The 22,069-nt window shown below is 40.2% G+C and overlaps 1 protein-coding gene across 1 annotated transcript; it reads right to left on the reverse strand.

The window, feature by feature from the left end:
- Nucleotides 1–621: 621 nt before the first annotated feature.
- Nucleotides 622–16,425, reverse strand: igsf8 (immunoglobulin superfamily, member 8). Its single transcript, XM_072381841.1, has 8 exons — nucleotides 16,268–16,425; nucleotides 15,946–16,104; nucleotides 12,823–13,203; nucleotides 10,516–10,977; nucleotides 7,981–8,159; nucleotides 7,468–7,720; nucleotides 5,754–6,200; nucleotides 622–3,769 (listed from the first exon to the last, which is right to left on the reverse strand). The coding sequence occupies exons 2-8, from the start codon at nucleotides 15,998–16,000 to the stop codon at nucleotides 3,642–3,644; spliced, it is 1,905 nt and encodes a 634-aa protein (XP_072237942.1). The 5' UTR covers nucleotides 16,001–16,104; nucleotides 16,268–16,425; the 3' UTR covers nucleotides 622–3,641.
- Nucleotides 16,426–22,069: the final 5,644 nt, after the last annotated feature.

The raw sequence follows: 22,069 nt of genomic DNA on the forward strand, positions 1-22,069 counted from the left end.
TAGATTTGCGCTGATTTCAAGAAATATCTGTTCTGCTGCTAAATGTTTCACTGCATATAACCAGCTACATGCAAAGCTTATCTGCAGAACAGCAATTGGCTTTTTTTAAAATGTATTAGGAAAGGGGCATTCTGCAGCAAGATGGATGAGATTAATAAGAAAAAGCTAAATTCATGTAAATTCACAAGTCATTCAAATAAAAAATGTCAAGTGAATGACGCTAAAATGTTTCTTAAGGATAAGATAATTGCAGTTAAATCTATTGTAAATCTCTCATTGACAGTCCAATGTGGCAGCATTTTATCAGAAATTAGTTTGGAAAAAATCATCTAATACTGTTTTTTAAATGCATCACAAAAACCTTCCCAGAATTTAAGTTGAAATGTAAGCCTTTTCTTTGCTGGTTCCAAATTCAAAGCTGTAGCAACCACAAGAAATGTTTGGCTTTTCCCATACTAAACAATGGAAAAAGTGACAATGGAAAAATGCTCATGAGCATTTTGTTAAGACAGACTGGATTATTTTCCTCCCACACAGGTTGTACTGCAATGTTTGGGATGTCTACAGTGGCATCCGAATGGTCTCTGAAAATAGATTTTTGTTAAGAAAGGCACAGAGAAGTTAAAGTGACATTAAAAGTCCAGTGGTTTATTTATTTATAATTTTTTTTAAACTGGCAAGTTTGCCAAAGCACCATAAGAAACAAAACTGAGCGATGATCTGCCTAATGTATAATTCAATGGCAGTTAAGATGCATTCAGGAACAATGGTATTAAAGCATAAGTAAACAATTCAAATAGAACAAAACACTTCTGTAAAAGGGTTTCACACAAAAACACAGCTTAGATAGTAGTTTTCATACTCTGCACATACTCTACACCGTTTACAGCTGGCTGGATTTCTTAGGGAGCAGAGATTGAAAAGAATTGTATGTAAGCCACACACAGGGTGGGGGAAGGGCAGCACGATACTGCAGCCATAAACTGGGGATTAGAGATGAACACACAGATATTTGCTTACTTCCATCTGAAATGCCAGCCAGCTCTGTCCTGTTGCTGCTGCTGTGTGCACATGTCTTTGTACGTGTGTTGTAGGTGAGCATGTGTGGGAACAGATCAGCTCTCAGTAATCGATCTGGAACAAAGTCGCTGAGGAAGCGAGCAAAGCTGTGATTTTTATTCCCTATTCCCTGGAAATGTTTAGAATCAGAGTTTACAGAGCTAAGTTTAGGGAGGACAGGGTGATTTAGAGGAACTCCTACAGAAACCTACAAAGTCTATGCATGTAGCTTTACACGACTACACAATGTGGGCCTGCTTGCTAAACCAAACCTTTCTTAAGTGTTACTTTCAACAGGAAGAGGAGGATGGATTTCACCCATTTTAAATGTGCAGACACAGTAAATGTGTCCAACAGATTTCTGTGGGCTCGCAGCAGGAGCTACAGTCATAACAAGTCTTGGCAGATGAAATAAGAGGACTGAACCACATGATGACTACAATGACGCCGATAGTGAGACTTCACTAAACTTTCAAGTCATATGGCTGAACTCCTCAGGAAATCCTCACCTCAGGGACAAGTATTTATCAAACAGCATGAAACAACACAGTTGTTTTCCTGCTCGTCAGTGTAATAAACAGGGAATTCTTTTTCACAGTACCCCTTTCATGTCTTAGTCATTTGACAACAAGAAAAAAATAGCAAAGACATTTTTTTCTTTTCAGCTGGAGGATAGTCAAGTAAAAGGATACCAAGAGGCTTTGGTCCCAGTCCCATTTTTTTTTTTGTCCAAGTGCTTTGAAAGAGCAGAGAAGACTGCTGCAGAATGTTAAACACACATGCTTGACATGGTGCTACAGCACAGTCTTACAAATAAGACCAAATACAATGCAATACAATAAGGCTAAACTCTATTTCAGCTCAGTGCAATGGGTGTCTCTTGCATTTTTTTCTTAGTCAAAAAAAAAATCCCCACAGCTTTAAGCATCATGGGTGAAGTACGCCTAAAATTACAATTGGTAGTCAGTTGGTCTGAATTAGAAAGTCCCAGGCCAGCGGCTTTCTTATTAACTCAGAAAGAGGCTCTGTTTACATGTAGAGCAGTTCTGGACCGCAGGCAGCGGACTCTGGAGGCTGAAATGCTCCCATCAGCATTCATGTGACTGTCAGTGGCAATGCCTCAACCATGCACACACATTAACCCATTGTTGGGTTTTGTATCAAATTTGAAAAAAAATGCTGTTTGAGGAAAAAGAAACTGGAACACTGTCAGCAATTTCTGAAAACACAAAACATTCTTTGTTGAGGGAAACTCTCACTATTAGTGAATGTAAGATGACCTCCACATCCAGCATCACAGAAAACATCTGATAAGTAGAATCACACTGTAATAATTAACCCTCTGAGAGGGAACGTGGTTGTATAGAGAGAACACATTTCGAGTGACATTCACTGGAGCAAGCTTGCAGAACTCTCTTCCATTCCCGGGTCCAGCACTCGACTCGTGTCTGGGTGGCGGGACCCTGGCAGGGCCACTGGCAGGGTCTTCTGGGTGGATGGGTGGTTGTCCCTGCATTGGGCTTCCCGGGTTCTGTGCACCGTGGGGGCTGCTGGTGGCCTGGGTCTTGGGGTCTTCTCCGGCTGCTTGGCTGGGCGGTGGCCCTATACACTCATAACTGAGCACAATTTGCGTAAAACCGGTTCCATATATTTTGCATACACACACACACACATTCATTCACCCAGTCACATACTTTTTTTGCTGTTGTTTTGTTTTTTCCCTATCTGTTTGTCTACTTGCAGGTGCTCCTGATGGTTCTTCGCCTGGATTCCCCACAGTTTTCGGTTTGGTTTGTACAGATGTAGCAGCTAGTTGTCTGGTTTTGTCTTGTTTTTCACTGTTTTCTCCGATCATTTCTTTCCATTTCTGTCTCATTTCTTTTACTTTGCTCTCCCTCTTTCCCTGTCGGGTTCGGCACTATTACATGTAAAGTATTGTCACAAAAATAGATAAATACGCAGAACTTGGGAAACAAGGGGAGCTTTACATTCATAAAGCTTCCCTTGGCAAAGTTTGGCATAAAACGGTACTCGGATTACAATTCTGCTGCCATAATGCTGGACAGGACAAGGGATAAAAAAAGAACTCTCTTCCATTTTGACCAAGTTAGTCAATGTATTTTGACCCTTTTAGAGTTGAAATGCAATAATAATCTGAAACAACAGAATTACTAAAAATGGTGTTTGAAATAACAAAGAAACGGGTACCAAAAACGTTTTGTAAACTTGCAGAGTCAAGAGGAAAGGTTTGGTGGTGGCATCACGAGTCTACAGCTCTATGTCTATTGGTGCATTACGCATCACTGAACAATGTTGTGTCCAGAGAAGGTTCGGAAATGAAAATACAAGAGAATACAAAACAGCTTTTCGTTTGGCATTGACGTGAAACATGTAGGTCAGAACACAGAAAATTAACATACAACATGCCATTTCTTGCTTAATTTTGTCCTAAAGTCATTTTGTCTGCCATTTCTTTCATTCTAATCTGTGCATCATCACCTCTTCGTGTCACTTTGTGGGAAAAAAATAAAATAAAAAAAATCGGTTGCCAGACAGCTGGTTACAAAAATAAGCATCCATGCTTATTTTTGAGCACGTTGCCTTGCCAGGCGCTTCATGAAGCAACAGGTTACCGTGGCGATGATGAAGATGCCGACAAACAAGGCGGATGAAACGCCAACCACAAGAGGGATAAGGAGAAGATCAGCAACTGAAAAGGAGAAAAAAAGAAAGAAAACAATGCCATGACATAAGCTGAATTTCACATTAAAATGGCAGAGCAACTGAAAAGCATTTTAACCAACTCTAGTTCAGGGTCAATGTCAAATTTGAATAAAAATGACCAACAGTATGTTGGTCAAATGGAGTAAATACGGTTAATGACAGGATAATGGTTTGGGGGTGGGGGGGTATAATGGTTTTTGAACAGAAGCCTCGTGGATCCATCACTGGACTTTAAGGAGATTCATTGTGGGCTTCGTGGCTAAGACCAGTTGGCAACATCAGCTCTTTTTATGCAGTCTATGGCCTTGAAGAGGCTGTAGCCTCAGCTGAAAGAAAATGGGTTCCGATGGTCAGTAAAACCAAAGAAACCACTGACAGGACTTTCTACATCACCATGGACTGAGGGACCGCTGTCCAAAGGAGAAGCCGCTTCTTGAAAACTGTCTCAGTCAAGCATCACTAAATGCAGCAGCTGACCACACGGACAAACAAAGATTTATTTAAGACAGTTTGATAGCCAATGAGACAAAGATTTACTTTTGACTTGACAATTACTAGAAATATGTTTGTAGGATCTCGTAACTGTTAAGCTCAACCTATGTTTATCTAAAAAAATTTGAATGTAAAAAGTAGACACGACTGGATACTCCAAAAGCCCCTCCCTAAAGCAGAAAAGAAAAAGGAAATCATTTAAATGGGTCTGATTTCACTACGTTCAAGAATTCTTTGTTTTGAAGATCTCTTTCAAGAAGGCCTCTTCTTCTAACACCTCTGACAACATAAGATGAAAAACCTGCACTTACTTTGAACTTCTGTACCTGTTTTACTGGAACAAAAAATGAACCCTTCATGCATCCAACAAAGGCTTTCTTACTGAACTGAGGCTTGAATGGTGTAAATCAATTCAGATAAATGTACCGGTGAAATGACAAACATAAATATGTTTGTGGGCATATGTAAACTTGTAACCGCAGCTATTTCTATTATATAAAACTACTATCCACCTTTCAATAATCTCATTTCAAATGATTAAATGCCAAAGAATTTAGTAAAGAAACCATCTTGGTTGGTTGAGATGAACACAGACAACAGTCAACGCACAGTGCGCTCTGTTGATTAAGTCAGGTGCTACAGCAGCTCATTTACTGTAGTTATAAACTAGGACTACAAGACGTTCTGTCAAACAGAAAAAAACTTTCAAACAACCAACTTTGTGACAAACTCGAGGTGCTCATGTGCACAGTGCAGGCATGTTTATATTTCATATCATCAAACACTATGGATATTAACTCTCTGGCTGAATATTTATCTATACAAATTCCCCCAAAATGCTGTGATGATCATTCAAACCACCTTCAGAAGTATCGAATTACACGCAGAAAGGATCATGTATAATATCTTCCAGCTGGAACACCCCCATCCATCACCACGCAAGCTCCATTTGAAATACATTTTAAATAATGCTTTTTCCTTAAAATATGGATCAACACTGAGCACATTAACTTATACACAGCTCTGAAGGACGACTACTCATCCTGCTGATTTAAATTGATGTTGTGCAGAAATATTAAGTTTGGGTCAGTAACAAGTGAGACTGAGTGCAAATGTTAAGTGTAAACACAGAGCACTCAAGCTCTTTTGCAGGGTTGGGAAAGGATCACGGGTGGGCCAAGAATAAATGCTTGAAATTTACACTGCCTGTCCTCCGATTTGGAAGCAAAGGTTGCCAAGTTTGACCCTCGCTTCGATCCACCAGTTTGATACCTAGACGCTATAATTAATCTTGTGAGCATCTCTTGCACCCACAACTCGCAAATTCTGCAGTCGAGCTGCCCATGAGCCACTATACAGTGGTTAGAACTAATGGAAAGTGAGAAATAAAGGTATAGTCCTACAGTTTTGAAATCCTTTCCATGGACCAGGGCCATAATTATAATTATTAAAGAGCAAAACTAATAGGAGGGACTTACCTCTGGCATAAAGGTAAACAGTCACTGCATTTGACTCTGCTTTGGCCCCAGTGTTGTACCAGCCCCCATGTGGGTCCTGCCCCCATGCCTCAGCATGACACGCGTACATGCCCTGGTCCTCCGGGGCTGCCATGTGGACCCTCAGTCTATAGCTGACAGCTGAGAGCCGGTCGACGCTTATCTCACTACCGTTGATGTAGATATTTGCAACACCATTGTACATTAGAGTTGCTATAAGTGTGGGCATGTATACAACAGGAGGGTCGGGTGGTGCATCATCTGATTCCCTCTTGAGAATGGGTTCAGGGATTGGCCATCTCAGCCAATGCACCTGAGCCTGGGCAGGACCTGTGGTTGTCACAGTGGCATTGCAGATTAGCGTGATGGTGTTGCCCCGTTTGAGCAGAGGGCCACGAGGGAGCTGAGCCACAGCTGAAACCAAAACGTCTGTGGAAGAAAGTGGAACATCGATAGAAGTGTTTAGAAAGGACAAACTGAACATATGTGACAACTCAAGGACAAAACTGTATTGTATGATTATTATTGTGGCTAAACAAATATTTCAAAAAGTTTCAGCAATCATGGTCATCAGAATTAACCCAAGTTCCACTAATGTAACTTTTTTGATCAAATGAAGAGGATTATATAAAAGTTTTTGGCAGCCCATCTATGATCCTGCAGCTCCAGTAGATTCAATATAATAAAAGTGGAAAGAACACGATTAAGGGTCTACAAATGTCATAAATATGCCAGCACAGATGTTCTTTGAGTAGAATACTTAAACTATAATGCTGGCATTATCACAGTCTTAGTTTAGCATGTTAGAATTGTTAACTTTCGCTAAATAGGCTAAAACACTTCAACATAGTCATCCTGAGTAAGCGTTACACTGCTCAATAGCAGCACTCCTGGCCCTCCTTGGGCACTGCTCAAAGTCCTTGTACGAAGAGAAGTCAAAATGATACAAGGATAAACATCTTCTATGCCAAATTAAAGTTGAAGCATTGCCTTTTTTTACTAAGTAGAGGAGATCGAGTGAGAGAAAATGAAGCGCCTCAGAACAGAACAGGACTCACAACAGGACTGAAGAGACGTTGCAAGCATGGCAAGAGTGCTGAGAGCAGTTTATCACTGCCCGAGGTGACTCATTTAAAAGATATAGTGGGCAAATTTAATTAGGTACTGTAATTGCTCTAAATAGGCGCAGTCTTAAATTTGTTGTTAGCTCGAAGGGGAAAGTAGAATACAAAGTGCACTGATGGGACATGGATGTGTGCACCAAACTTGATGCCGATCCGACCAGACAGAATGAGAAATTCAACATGATCAGTGGCTAAACTTGACAGACTGGTGGCAATACAAGAGAAGGGGATCAGGAGAATGAATCTTCTGAAGAGCATGAATACTCATGGTAACCTATCAGTGGGTGGTTTTCATTGCGTCAGCTGGGCCTATCGCTGCCTTTCGTCTTAGTTCCTCACAGAAGGGATACAAAACATAAAGACACAAAAACCGAGGGGCCCAAACTGCAAAATGAGAAATCCACTGCTTTAACATTCTGACTAATGCCGAGTCAGAATGTATAATGCATGTAGAAGTAACTAACATTTTCATATCTTGAAATCAGGAAGCAAAATTATTTTTTAAAAATCCCCACAGTCCCACACAGATAACACTGTTGAGGCTTTTATTTCACCAAGTACATGAGGCTCACCTTTGGTCTTGAGGTTAACAGTGACTCCCTCTGATCTCTGGCTGAGAGTCGCAGGCGTAGAGAGACCAGGGTTCCTCCTGCCAGCATACACACTCACCACACACCGATACACTCCTGAGTCAGAGGGCCGGGCTGAGAAGAGTTTCAGAGAGTATTTTCCCTCTGCCACCTTCTCCAAAGAACCGCCACTGGCTCTGCTGAGGTCGTCCCCCCAGCTCACAATACCGTCAGGGCTAATCCGAGCCACCTCAACCTTAACAGAAAGTAAAGTGTGTCACTCAGTTAGACTGTAAAGTGAAAGACGTGACAGAGGAATTTTATAAAACTTACCCATCATCACCTCTAAATCTCAGTTACTAGCAAATATCTATTTTTATCAATTTTTTTGGTTATTCAATAAATTAATCCTAACATCTGCCTCAACATCCTACTATGTAGAAGAAAACAAACAGAGCTTCAGATAATAATCCACATTAAACTTACATAATCAGTGCAGAGTGAGAATGATAGTACCTCAACTCCTCCGGCTCCAGCACCATCACCGCTTGCAGACCCCCTTTTCATCCACTGAACCAGCAGGCCTGAGTTTACTTCAGACGGCAGCCCCAACACCTCACAGGTCAGGATGAGGGGGGAACCAACCTGGAGGGTCACCTCGCCTCTGGGTGCGGATGTTACACTCAGGGACTCAGCTAAACAGAGGAAAAGATGACACTTTAGGTCCCAGAATCTTGTCTGGGAGAAGCCTTCAAATGGGCAGTAAACCTGTGACCGTAAAACTTTCCACAGGACGTGATATACTGCAAGTAGCAGTTCTGGGGACGCTAAAGTGGCTTCCCAAGTACATCACACATCTGGTGGGTATGATAAAATGGATTACCACTTCAAGCAGACAGCAAAAATCCAGCAAGCAAAAAATGTTTCACACAAGACAAACTCGAACGGCACAAATCAAAATGGAACAATATTTTCTAACAATACAGAATATAAAACTATCCTCGGTGTGAATTTGAGGAGTAGTGTGGTGATAAAAAGATATTTCAAAGCTGGAATAAAAACTAATTTCTACTGATCAAAGACATGTTATAGTTTCACACTTGAATCTCTGCTTTCTTTCACTTTGATTCCTCAATATTCATGTTTTTTTACTAAATAGTAATTAAAAGCATTAGATACAGTGTGCAAAGAATAGTTGCAGGAAAACTTTGTTTCAAGGGGCAGTCGGTCAAAGACTTGGAAATCACAGTTCCAACTAGCATCGTCTGTCCATCTCTGTCCGCTCCAGATGATCATAGAAACAGAAACCGATCTCAGAGACATCACAACCACATCGACAGTGTTCTCAATCTGCCACACTCAACAAGAATGAAATTCAAGGGTCATGAACTTACAAAAGAATGCATAAATCCACCTTTTCTCTCTGAGCTCGCGTGGAAATAAACTTCTTTACTAAGAGCCTGGTATAACAATAAGATGTGAACACTTATCCATTGTGTGAGCAAAGCCTCATTTAACCACAACACAGATGTCTCTTGATAATAGACACATTATTCATGCATACAAAAGGAGACCATTGTATCATTATGACAAAAGAAGGCAAAAGAATGCACAACTCCATAGTGCTTGTCAGAAAAAGAATAACAATGGCTGCACGGATGAGTTTTTATGCTTCAAGTTCAGCTGCAATAGATAAGAAAGAAAATTACCTAAAAACCTTTAACTCTGCTGTACTGTAGCACTTTGACTCTTCTTTTAAAGGAAGCATATCCACAGCAAACATATTACATATGTATGCAGTTAGTTCACTTCTTAATCCTGTCGAATAAAGATATTTAAGATGAAGGATATTTATCGAAGGACTGTTTAAGCACAGTACAACTTGAAAAAAGAAAGGACAAATCAGTCTGACAGAAAGACAGCTTTCCTCGTTGCAGGCTACAAGAGGCCAGGATAGGAGAAAAGATTATATAACCCGTTAGATCCACAATACATCAAGGCCACAGCCAGCCAGCTTCTGACTTATTAAATCCAGCTGGATAAGCAACAACAGCGCTGCATATCTAGCTTGACATTCAGGTGGTCTCACCACTGCAGTCCTGCACAGATAAATCTTAAATTGGCCAATTTCCAGGGGTAAAAGTATTGAGTTTTTTAAGTCTTTTAATGTTATCAAAGACAACAGGACATTTTATGAAGTCACCTCAAGTCCTATGAAAAGGTAACTGACAAATTAATTTATTAAAAAGAAACAATGCTTAGTTACGTCTCTTACTGTCGGGGGTCAATCTATACAGCCAGCAGGGAACTTTGTCAGGAGGTCACACTTACAGCTCTTACTATATCCCAGATATCAGCGGGCTGGTCTGCAACTTGAATACAAATGTTTATGCTATTATTCAACCAACCATCCATCAAAGCATTTTGCAAATAAATCAGTCAGTGAGCAAATCCATTCCCTTAAGCTCTGAGTAAAGCAAACATCCAGAGCGTAAAACCCTGGATGGAGTCCTGTGCACAAGTCCAGGAGAACTCACACCCCTTTTTTGGCAAAAACAGAGAGAGACTTTAAATCAAAACTGTTTGGCTTTAATTAACATTTGTTCTGTCATTTAATACTCTCCCTCTTCCTGATCCCTGCTGAATATTCCCACGTTGCAGTTTGTGACCAAGGGCAGGCTTTTTTATATCTTTGTTAAAGTCTCTACTTTTATGGATTTCTCTGCACATTAAACTCAGGCACAGGAAGTCTCTGTACCTTCAAATTCCCTCCTGAAACTTCCCTTTTAAAATGTCTGACATGTTTATCATTATTCAAAGTTTTTTGTATATTTCTCACCCCATTTCTTACCCCAAATATCCCTTTATATGAAGCTCTTTCCAACACTAAGAGAAGTGCTTTTATCTTTAAGGTCCGATATATGTTCATGGCAGAAAAGAATCAGCTGTTGTGCAATGTGCTTGTTGTGACCTTTGTCCTCTGCTGCATGTTACTGTAGTTTCAGCAAAATGTCAATAAAAATACTGTTACAGGCTCTCAGTTACACTGACCTAATTGCTGAACAGTCAAGTTGCCAATATCCAGCGTCCTCTGAGCAATCTTCTGCCACGATCGATCAGGGTCCAGAATCCACTGCGACGCCTCGCAGAAGTACGAGCCACTGTCATCGGGCCGCACCGCTCTCATTTTCATCACATACACACCTTGCCCGGCCTCTCCGTTTCTTTTCTCCAGCGTAATTTCTCCGTCATCGTAGCGCTTTTTGTAGAATAGCCCGGGGACGACCCCCAGAAGATTATCAATGGCGATGATCTCTTTAATGTTGCTAACTTCCCCTCCGGCGCCGCTCCCCAAACCCTCTGCACCATCACGCTTCCCAAATGTGATAGACAGGTGGGTGAGCTGCTCCGATTGGATGCTGGCTGAACAAGTCAGTGTTAATTCAGCTCCCTCTGGCACGGGCTGGCCGGTGAGGGAGCGAGTATAACTGATCTGGAGTGTGTCTGGAATCACTGCGGGTATACAAAGAGACACAGACTGTTATAAAACATCGTGCAGCTACTGGAGCCAGACAGGAAGAAAAAAATAATAATGTGACAAATTCAATTTCAACTGCCTGTGTGCTGTTTATGTGTTTCAATGTTTTTGAGCACTAAAGCGCAGCATGAAATAAGGCTGCTGAGAGTGGCTCCAAAGCTTTCACCAGGATTTGAGCACTGTCCTTGCCAAAAAAGGAGAAGATTAAAAAGGTTACTGAAAATGCTCACGGCAAAACTAACACCCAGCATTCTACAAGCATAAACCGAGCAGTGATTGACAGAAACAGAACTGGTAACCAAATGGATGGTGTAAAATTGCCTAAATATTTCGCATAGCTTGAGCTGATGGATCTCTGTAAGTGTAACAAGTTCAAAGAGAGAAAGACAAAGGAAAGCGGAGCATAAACTGCATATGACAAGAATTAAAAAAACATCTCAGGATAAGAAATGCTGCCGTGCACCGAGTCAAACACAATTTACGATTGCTCACTGAGACATCCGATGTTTGCAGTCCTGGCTGACGTAACACATGACTGCTGATAAGACAGTCGCATTCTGTAGTCACCATGACAGAGCTCGAGTGCAGCTTTATACCTCACAGCTGAACTATAATTGTCACCGAGCTGCAACAAGATCCGGGCATGGTTTTTAAATGTCTGTCAGTATTTTGTTATATTGTGCATACATTCATATACATGAAACACCAAAAAGCAACAGGGATTCAATGGCCAAGCCTGACGACCACATAGAAAACATCTAATTCATTCAAATACCTCATTCATCCACTCTACTTTTTTCTTTGAATATCCCTCTCCACTAGGAACTCATTTTTGATCCTTCAAATTACATATCTTGAGGTCTTATATAAAGCTTTACATTTCATATGTGCAGGCATATAAATAAGCACATTAGTCCAACAGCTTTCCTGGCAGCAGCTGCTCACCTGTGTTAGCAAACAGGTAATGTGCTGTTAAAGTGGAGGCAGCTGGCTGTACAGAAGCTACTGGTAAGTTAGCTCCGATTGAGGGGAAAATAAACATTTAATCAAGAGTGTGTTCCGCCAACAGCATGTGGTTAGCTACAGGTAGGTGGTGGAGGAAAAAGCAACAGTGATGAGCATTTATAACGACATGTTAATTACACTTACACTAGCTAGCCGTGTGAAATGATTTGAGTAGATTTGAATCATTAATTGTAATTAAATCAAGGGAATGAGACTTTTGTTTGTTGTGTGTTTGTTGTGATTTGGTGCTACATAAAAAAAATGGATTGAATTGATGTATTTTCGTGTTATTTTATTGACCGATTTGATCAGTGTTCCTCTAATTTCTCATCATTTTCATGTCATTAAGACCATTTCAACTGCGTCCTTATTTCTGATTTCAAAGCCCAAATTGAAAGTACTTTTGGTCAACTTCTGTTGCTTTGAAATGTGCTATAAGTGAATGTTATCCAACTTGACAAATCTCTATTTTTCTATTGTTTAAATAAATTCCAGTGATAAGATAAAAAGACTAAAATCAAATAATCTCAAACATTCTTCCCAGAGTTTAACTGTTGACCAAATACCTTGCTCTTGCAAAAGGTTGCTAGTGCACCAAGTAAATATGTAAAAAAATCTTGACAAAAAGCAGTATTTACCCATGTTAAGTAAAGTTAAACTATATATTTGAGTCCTTTTCTTAAATAAACACCACTTCAGCAGGAGCCATAAATACAGATTGTTGGGGATTTGCTGTAAATGACAAGTATGTTGAGTATAATACGAACAGTCTTTATAAATATAAATCAAGAACATTTTTCAGTTTATAGTCTAACCTTTGACAATGACTGAGGCGCTGTAGTTGCCCTGGTAGGTACTGTCCGTGCTGGGTGTGTAGCACTCATATTTCCCTTGGTCTTCAGCCCGTAGCCTCTGGATCATCAGTCGGACCTTGTCCCCTGAGTCCCTCTCCACCCTCACCTCCCCGTTCCTCACTCGGGCCTGGAACGGGGCGTAAGGGAAGCCTTTGTCCCTGGTGGACACCACTCCTATTTGCCTTCCACCAGAATTGTCTCTATATAGGAACCACTCAAACTCCTGAGTACGAGGACCTTCGTATCCCGACACACTACATGGAAGGGAGAGAGGGAAGCCGGCAACACGGAAGAGGGGGTCATCGGGAAGAGTCACGTCGCGGCACACAGCACACTGAAACGCTGCAGGGAAAATACACAGAGACAGCGAGAATGTGAAAGTCTGGAAAAGGCAACAATGTCAGCTTCTGTGGGTCATGGTTGTGCCTCTCAGCATACATGGACTCACTGATCAATATCCTGAGCGGATGACAGACTAACAGGGAATCCATATGGCAAATAGCTGTGGAGAAGATACACTGTGGCTGAGGCTCTGTGCCAGATTCCCCAGAATACAATTACATGTTTATAAAATGAAATACAATCATCTAAAGTAAGTGAGCTCATTGTCGAATTCTATTAGTCAGACTAGGGGTAAGTTTAAACAGAACAGGAGATGGAAAGTGCTTTATTTACCACATTGTTATGGAAAATACGCTGTAATTAACACAATGGCAAAATGTTTTGTCTAAAAAAGTTGAAAATAATAGAAATAGAAATAGAATATAATAATAAAAAACATATACAATGAGTTTCTAAAGTCCAAGGTTACATGTCCACATGTGGCTGTTAATGCCCGACAGTGTTTAGCTGAAGCATACATGGTTTACTTTCAGCATGAGAAACAATTAAAACCATGTTTACACTGCATGGAAAATGACCCGATGGCTTTATTTCCTTTTAATAGAACAACTCCCCGTCTCTCGCCCAAATACGGTGACACAGACAGGGTGCTCTGCAGAACAGAGCAGTTACTTCTTTTTGCATTCAAATCTTATCAGTTATCCTCTCGGTATCAGCTTCCTATAAAACAGTTCGCTGCGACTTCTGTGTAATACTGTCAAGATAATGTAAAAAGACGTCGCTGTTGAGGAATATAAACACCATTTCTAATGCAAAAGCAACAAAAGACTGAAGCCACCACATGTATAGTGGAACAAGGTTAATCTGATATCTTTGAACTTCAAATCACCCTGAGAGAGAGTGATGGGCTTTTCTCATGCCAAACTGAAATTAACTCAATCCACGCCACTTTACAGCTTAATGAAAGTCGGGCGAAATGACATGTTCTCAGCTCTCTGGTAATGATCCAAACTATTCAGTGTGTACCTCGGGGTCAAGAGCAGCTAGCCTCCAGGTTCCAGCCTGATTGTATTCCACTGGGCCTCATTGTCTGGCCTTAAAGACCACACCAGCTCTAAAAGCTTCTCTGAAACGCTTCTGACTCACATCGACCTGCTCTGTTAAAATACTGAAAATCTCTTAGAGCGACAGACACTGAAACTTCTCACGCAATGACTGTTCTCTTCCATTTGCTGTACTTTCTGTGGAGTCTGAACTAAAAAAAAAAAACTTGGAGCTCATCTTCAGGTGAAAGATTTCGATTTAGAGAGCATTTATCACCATTTTTTAGTTTTTAGGTCCTGAAACTAACAACAATTAACCCAAAGCTAAAACTATATTTAGTCAGAAGAGAGCTTAAATAAAAGCAAAGTACAGAAAAGAAAAGAAAACCCAATAACTTTTACAAATGACGTCATCCTTATGACAACATTATAAGCATTACGGTCATTCACTTTACCAGCCAGCGTGGAGTAAAATGGCTGAACTGCTGTTTGAACTTGCTCCATATTTACAGAATAATCTTCTCTGTCATCATAACGAAATGCAAATGAGATCCTGACGTCAGGAGAAAACAAACAGCCTCAACCTGACCACCACAGACTAATCCTTTCGTTCCTAAGACTTACAACAACCGGAACAACCGGAGAAACAAGACGGGTGTGTTTTCACACTTTGTGCATGAGTATAGGGCAGCTCTGAAACAACTGGAGCTTTCTCACAGGCAGAGCCACAGCCCGTTCACAACATGCACGTAGATAATGACAAAGCAGACCAGTGGGAGGCTTAAGCGGATCAAGTCCTAATTAACGTTGGACTCGGTCTGATAGGGATGGGGGACACATCACAATGCTCATCACTGCCTGGATTAGACAGTGTGCAACAGGGAGCCGTCATTTTTCTTATGGAGAACACACACAGATGTGTGCTGGATCTCTGACTGATCCAGTTCTGTCCCAAAGGAAGCTTGTTTGTATAGCTATTAGATATGATTGATGCCATTATGCGAGCAGGGAGATTAAACATGTTAGCCCGACGAATTGTCTCTTTCCAAACTCGGGAGACCAAACTATGCTTTTGAGAGTTTCTGGTTGGAAATCTCAAAAAAATAACCTGCTGGAAAACGACCTTCGTTGCCTTGACTTACTGTGGCTTAACAGGATCCTGTTTGTAACCTTAAAGAAATTGTTCTTTTAAACACCTGCCTGATTATTTCACAATATGCTATTTAAGCAAAATTCTTATTACAAAATTTGTGCCCGATTTGCTGCCCTATGGGATAGATTTTTTTCTAATGAACAGATACGAAAAAATAAGAGTTTGGTGAGCTCAGACGTGAATAAATCCAGAAACCTTCAGGATATGAAACCAACACACTATGAAAGTCAAACCATCAGTGTGTGACTCAGGGCTTCCTGGATGCCACCGGAAAAAGACACCTGTAGCCTACATCCTGACTTTGAGAGTGGACTATCCTGAAACTGCTGCTCTTGAATAGCAGGTAATAGAAGTGACTGATCCCTCACGGCTGTGACAAAGGATGTGTCAATAATTCATCTCGCCAAAAAGATGGTAGACTGAACCATTAAAACAAAGGTTACCTGGTGCAAATGACAGTCTACAAGTAGTGTGATTGAAAATATCCATGTGGCAGATGGTTGAGTGCAGAGCGAGCAGATACAACAGAGACGTGGATGAACTCACCCCAATGTGCAAACAGGAATAACGCTGCTTTTAACGGAGCCATCATGGTACTCATCTTCCCCCCTGAAATCCAGATGGATTATGCTGTGCCAGATTTTTCTCTGTGTGTTCCTCTGCTCGTTTACCGCCGCTCATAGTTCTCACCGCCGCGGGCACAGACTGGGATCCGGCGGATTATTTGCGAGGAGGAAAACAAAAAAAACAAGGAAAGACAATATAGCAGTGCACCGATTTAACAGAGACGAGATTTAGCGCCAGCTAACTGCGAGCCGAATGAATGGCGGTGCAAGTGCAAAATATGCGAGGCTGCAAATTTAATCACCTTTTGCACGCATCATCGCCTCTCCGTCAACACCTCGACTGCTCCATAATATATTGGCAAGTTTTCAGATGATACCGCCTCGAGAAACGTAGTCCGGTCCAAACTGTGGAGTGGGCGGCTGGCATCACAGGGGGTTGGGGCGTGTGTCCGAGCGCGTGCGTGTGTTGAGACGGAGGAGGAGTGGTCGGGACATAAAGGGAGGAGCATCATGCATGCAAAACAGACTCCGGGAAAATCAATTTAAGCTTGTGCCATTGGCCACTAAAGGGACGATGGCATTTTCAACCAATCATAATGAAGGTAGAAAAAAAGTGTGACACAAGAAGAAACCACAAGGTGGCGACAAAGCAACACCCAATCAGTCTCAAAATGAGCCATTAAGTTCTTTTAACATTTCTCAGATTTACATTGGTCTTTATCTGTGAATTATGTAATAATCATTTTAGTCAAGTATATTATTCACTATCTCAAAAACAAGGAGCTCATTTGTTTGGTTGATGAATAATGTCATGAAATAATGTGGGGTATATATCTCCCATTTCATTTTTTCAACCTCTTCTCTTCACTTTTGTTATCATATGCCACAGGAAAAGAGACAAACTTTATATTCATCTGATTTTATCACCTGTACTGTATCCACTTAAAAGATACGAGTGTGTTGATAGTGTTTTGCTGAAATCAGTGGGACTTTCTTAGGAGTCAAATGAAGTAGCATTATTAACAAACAGCAAGTCAACAAGTAGAAGAGAATGCTTTGAATTACAATAAAGAAGGCGTCACTTAGACTGTGAAGTTAAAACTATTAGTTTATTAGTGATAAACTTCAGGGAAAGTCCTGTCTGCCCCAACAGGAAGATCCAGAAAATTATTCTGAAGTTTCAAGCTTGCGGATTAGACCTCTGACATGATCACTGGCTTTTAACGAGAGCGAACACCTGCTACTGGTGAAAACTAAGACTGACTGGGATTTAAGCTGTAAACTGCAACAATGCCTTTGTCCTTTCCAGGTCGGCAAACATGATGGAAGTTAAACCATTTAATCTTCTGGAGGAAGTGTTATAATACCGATGTGAATGAATTCATGTCTCATTTCATAGTTTGAAAAAAAAAGCATACGGCATATGAAATATTACACTGGTTTTATTCAACCACAAGACATTCAGTTGCCAAAAAGCACAGTTACTCTGAAAATGAAAAATTAACAACTGTGAAAAGGTTCCTTTTTATTGGTCTTTTTATACAGTTGCTGGTCTTCTAAAATAGCATTGACAAAGGTATTCATACACCTTTGAAATGAAATATTTCAAGTAACTACAGTTTGTTAAATGGAGACTCATGCCTGAGGAGATAAATAAGAGCAACTTGGTGTTCCATCCATCCATTTTCTATGCCCGCTTAATCCGTCGGTCAGGTCGCGGGGGGCTGGAGCCTATCCCAAGCGAGAGGCGGGGAACACCCTGGACAGGAAGCCAGTCCATCACAGGGCCACACAGAGACAAACGAGACAAACAACCACACACGATCACGCTCACTCCCAAGGACTTTTTAGAGACACCAATTAACTTAAAATGCTTGTTTTTGGATGGTGGGAGGAAGCCGGAGTACCCAGAGAGAACCAACATGGTGTTCCTGTGGCTGCAATTGCTAATACTGTTGTGAAGTTTAAGGTCCATGGCATCATAACCCTTGGACATTACTGCAAGATAGAAATGGAAATGGATTGCTGAAATAGAAGTTATAATCCTTATTTCTTAACTCTAGAGCTTTAGTATCAGTTCATGGCTTCACCAAAAAGACAATGATCAAAAAAGAAATGTCTAAACCAGCTAAGAATGAATGAGAATAACTTGCTTGAGTCTTGAGTCTTAAGCTAAACTATAAAAAGAGCATATTCAGAGTACATTAACGATAAAAGACAAAAGTTTGTTCTGTGAAGTTAAAAGTTTAAAGATGAGAATAGATGGAAACAGTTATATTTGGTAATCACTTTCTTTGTGAACAGTTTTTCCATTTTTTAAGAGGAAACAGATCATTTTGTGATCTCAAATCTGCTGGCACAACTCAAGACCACAAAAAACATTAAAATGATGGGTGTATGTGTGTTTTCAAGTGTGTTCATGAATTCATGTCTCATTTCATAGTTTGAAAAAAAAGCATACGGCACATGAAATATTACACTGGTTTTATTCAACCACAAGACATTCGGTTGCCATACTGAGAGCTTCAAGAATCAACATCGTGTGTGAATTGTCCAGCAAACTACTAAATGACGTAAGTAAAATAATTACTCCGATATTAGTAAACAGATTACCATTGGGCAGGTAATATTCATTTTAAATGTGCACTCAAGGTTCTAAAGCACTTATCCTCTGTACTGAAGACATTTCAGTGATATCCTACTTCTGCATTTTTAAAATCTTAGCTCTTAAAACCTGAAAAATCCAGATGTGAGGTTTTTGCAACATCAATCTTTAAAAGCTGACAGTTAACGATTGCCAGATAACATTTCTGTGGCCTGCAAAGGCTGCTCTCCTACAAACTCGTGCCTTCTCTGCTTCTTTTTTGTATTTCTCTGATCCATTTTTATATAATCTTACACAGGAGATACTGAAGCAAGGAGTAGAGAAACTGATACACTTTGTACCTGGTGAGGGCAAGACAGTCCAACAGCCTGTGAGGTTATGAGTAAAATGGATTTTGGCATGTTTATCAGTGGGTAAAGACATTCAGATGCTTCTTCCTGTTGAAGGAGGATTTATGACATCAGAGCAACACATCATTAGTGATACAAGCTGCAGGCTCCTCCATCCTGTCTAGTTCCCTTTCCTCCTCATTCTCCTCTCCTCCTCATTTTAAGCTACATGGAAACAAGGATGACTTCACAGCATGGCTCTGCAGCTACAGAGGGGAAGTCATTAAGGTATTCTGGGTTAACGAGGAGGCTAGCAGGATATGTAGACTTCAGCAGGAGCCTTAACCAGCACTGAGGGATGGCACTCATGCAGAGTAAACTTCCTCTGTCTCATTGCTTCAAATGTATTGCAGTTTTAACCACGTTGGACAGTCAGAGCATGATTTGGTGTGATCAACTTCCAGAGATATAAACCTCCAAAAGCTGCACTGATCTGCACTTTGCATTATGCCCATATATTACTCATGACAGGCAATCCTAAAATGCTTTTATTACCGACGGTTGTCTTTACAGTTTTTGGCTTATCAAATGCAGGGTACTAGTTTTATGGTTCCAGATTCCTGTTTGGACAACAACCACATTAAGTTTCTGCGTTTCAGTTTTGGGGTATTTAACTGCCATAGTTAAAAATTTCTTTAAAGATTAATCCCTAAAACTCTACCCTACAAGAACGTAGAAGTGTAGTGTACAGTTGCAGCTCATTAGTTATTTTGGTTTGTTTGGTTTCATAATGACATTTTATGACATCTAAAGGTTTTGTGTTGTCTGCAACAACGTGACAAGTGACATTTTTATTGTTTAATAAACAAAATTAAGTTAAAAACTGTTAAATTTCCCTTTGGTCACCTAAAAAAAAAAAGAAAAGTTAAGATGCTGGTTGTGAATGTATTCTGCTGCATGTGTTATATTAATTATGTAAATTAATTCATTGTTAATGGGAAGTTTTTGGCGACTTTGCATTTGTTTGTGTAGTTAGTTTTTTGACCACATGGGGACAGTAGAGCTTGGTGAAACATCTAACATATTAAGACCAGCTTACAAAGTTATTCTTTTAACCATCAAGTTAACGTTGCAATAATTGTATAGAAAGCCATGGAGCATCATTAGTATAGATTTGTGGATGTTTGACCGATTTAAGTCCAAATCATTTCAGCTTTGTTTAAGCTTCCATCAACTCCTACGGAAAATGTTTGTCACAAGACATTTTTTATGCTTCTTTGTCTGCTGTTTGGGGGTGAACAGCATAAAACAGCAAAAAATCAGTTTAGCAGATTTCTTTGTTGAAAACAGCTGACTGTTGCTGGTAATTAAACTTTTACAAGAGACTGTCCCCCTCTCCAAAACGTACCCATGGGTCTTATGTTGATGCAGACAGAAATGACTGATGATTGTGCTTATGCAGAATATTCAACCTTTAGTAGTAGAGCAACTACAAGTGAAGTGTAAAAATGGTGTCCATGTAGGTAACAGTTCCATTACAATTATTTATTTTTCAGCCCTTATCACGATTGTTTCAACTACAAAAGTGGGAGCTTTAGTCTGAAAATGCTCATATGAGTCGTATATCTTCCCCACCATTTGTAGGGGCAGCATTTTAGAGGACACTGTTATGGGTCATATTTTAGTATTATCATACTATTATACTTATTTTTATGTATATGCAATGAAAGAACAGTAGAGTTTGTTGATCATACCCTGTAAGTTTTTTCAGTATGATACCTTTAACATTTGACATTAAAATGCAATCCAATCCTAATCCAAGAGAAATTGATTAGTACAGTTTTAATTAAAGATCTAACTACCAAATCCTTCACGAATGATGACTGCACTCCAGGATGAAGGATCTGTATGCTGTCCTCCTCCTTCTCACCTTCCTCTCTTTGCACTCACTCCCACTCTGTCTCTTTTAAGGCCACTATAGACTAAACTGTGACTTAGTGGAGACCGTCTCTAATTACTTTGTAGTACAGTCACTACACCCCTGTCATCGCAGGGACCTCACCATGACTCTGGAGAGAATCCTTTCACTGTGTGTGGCACTGACTCATACTGTAGGTATATACATAGATTCTCACCTTTTTCCTTTTGTTCATTCATTTTGTTAATCTTGCTCTGAGATTATTTTCATTGGCAAAGTGAGAGATGGTTTCTGTCTCTTGGGGTTTGCTTCTTTCTCCATATTTCCATCCTTTCTCCTCATCTCCAGTCGACCACAGTTTGTGAGCATGACTTGAATCCTTCCTTGGTTTATTTCTCTCACCTATGGATACTTTACATATATAAATACATACACCAACTGAGTATCTTAAATAGAGCATAAATCAAGTACATGTACTGTGTATACTCTCTGTTTTTTTCCCATCCCAGTCAGCAGTTTTATGTCCACGATGTCTCAGTTGCACCAGTTCAGGGGACGCACACGCACGATGAGCAATGGTGGTGGAAGGACCATCGCTAGACAAAACAAAAGAAAGGAACAAGGACATGTAAAGCTAATAAACTGCTGACAGGATATTAATAACTTTTCCTCAGAGGACTTTGGTTTCTTATGTTTCCTCTCGTTATTACAGAATGCAACAACAATGTTTAGCTAAGCATTTGACCACATCGTTTGACTTCTTTTGGTTGCTGTCTTGGACTGGAAAAGTGTGAAGCTGATCAGTCAGTTTTTCTTGGAACAAATGAGTCATTGGTTTTTTAAACGTCTCTTAAAAAACAAGCAAAAAATAAAACCTTTTGCTCATATATAGGACATATACATAAGGCTCAGTGAGGGTAAAACCAAATGTCATACCAATTTCTTATGAATCCTTAATTTCTGACACTTAGCACACAATGTAGCTTCTATTCACCAGACAGTACATTCTTTTAGTCGGTGGTAAAATAATGCAGTGGAGCATGTACAGATATATGTTCTGTTCTAACAATAAATTGTGCATGTACGTGTGCATACAAAATACATAGTTGGCAACTATGTAACATAAAATGTTGGAAGTGGTCTTCTATGGTGTATTTGGCATACACCAGAGGATAGTTTTAGCTGACTGTTACGCCACAGACAGGCAACGCTTTTGCTAGACAAACAGAGAGTCTAATGGGTAATTAGGTGG

Source organism: Leuresthes tenuis, unplaced genomic scaffold (genome assembly GCF_036924035.1).
Source record: "Leuresthes tenuis unplaced genomic scaffold, fLeuTen1.0.hap1 SCAF_3, whole genome shotgun sequence".
Lineage (NCBI taxonomy): Eukaryota > Metazoa > Chordata > Actinopteri > Atheriniformes > Atherinopsidae > Leuresthes > Leuresthes tenuis.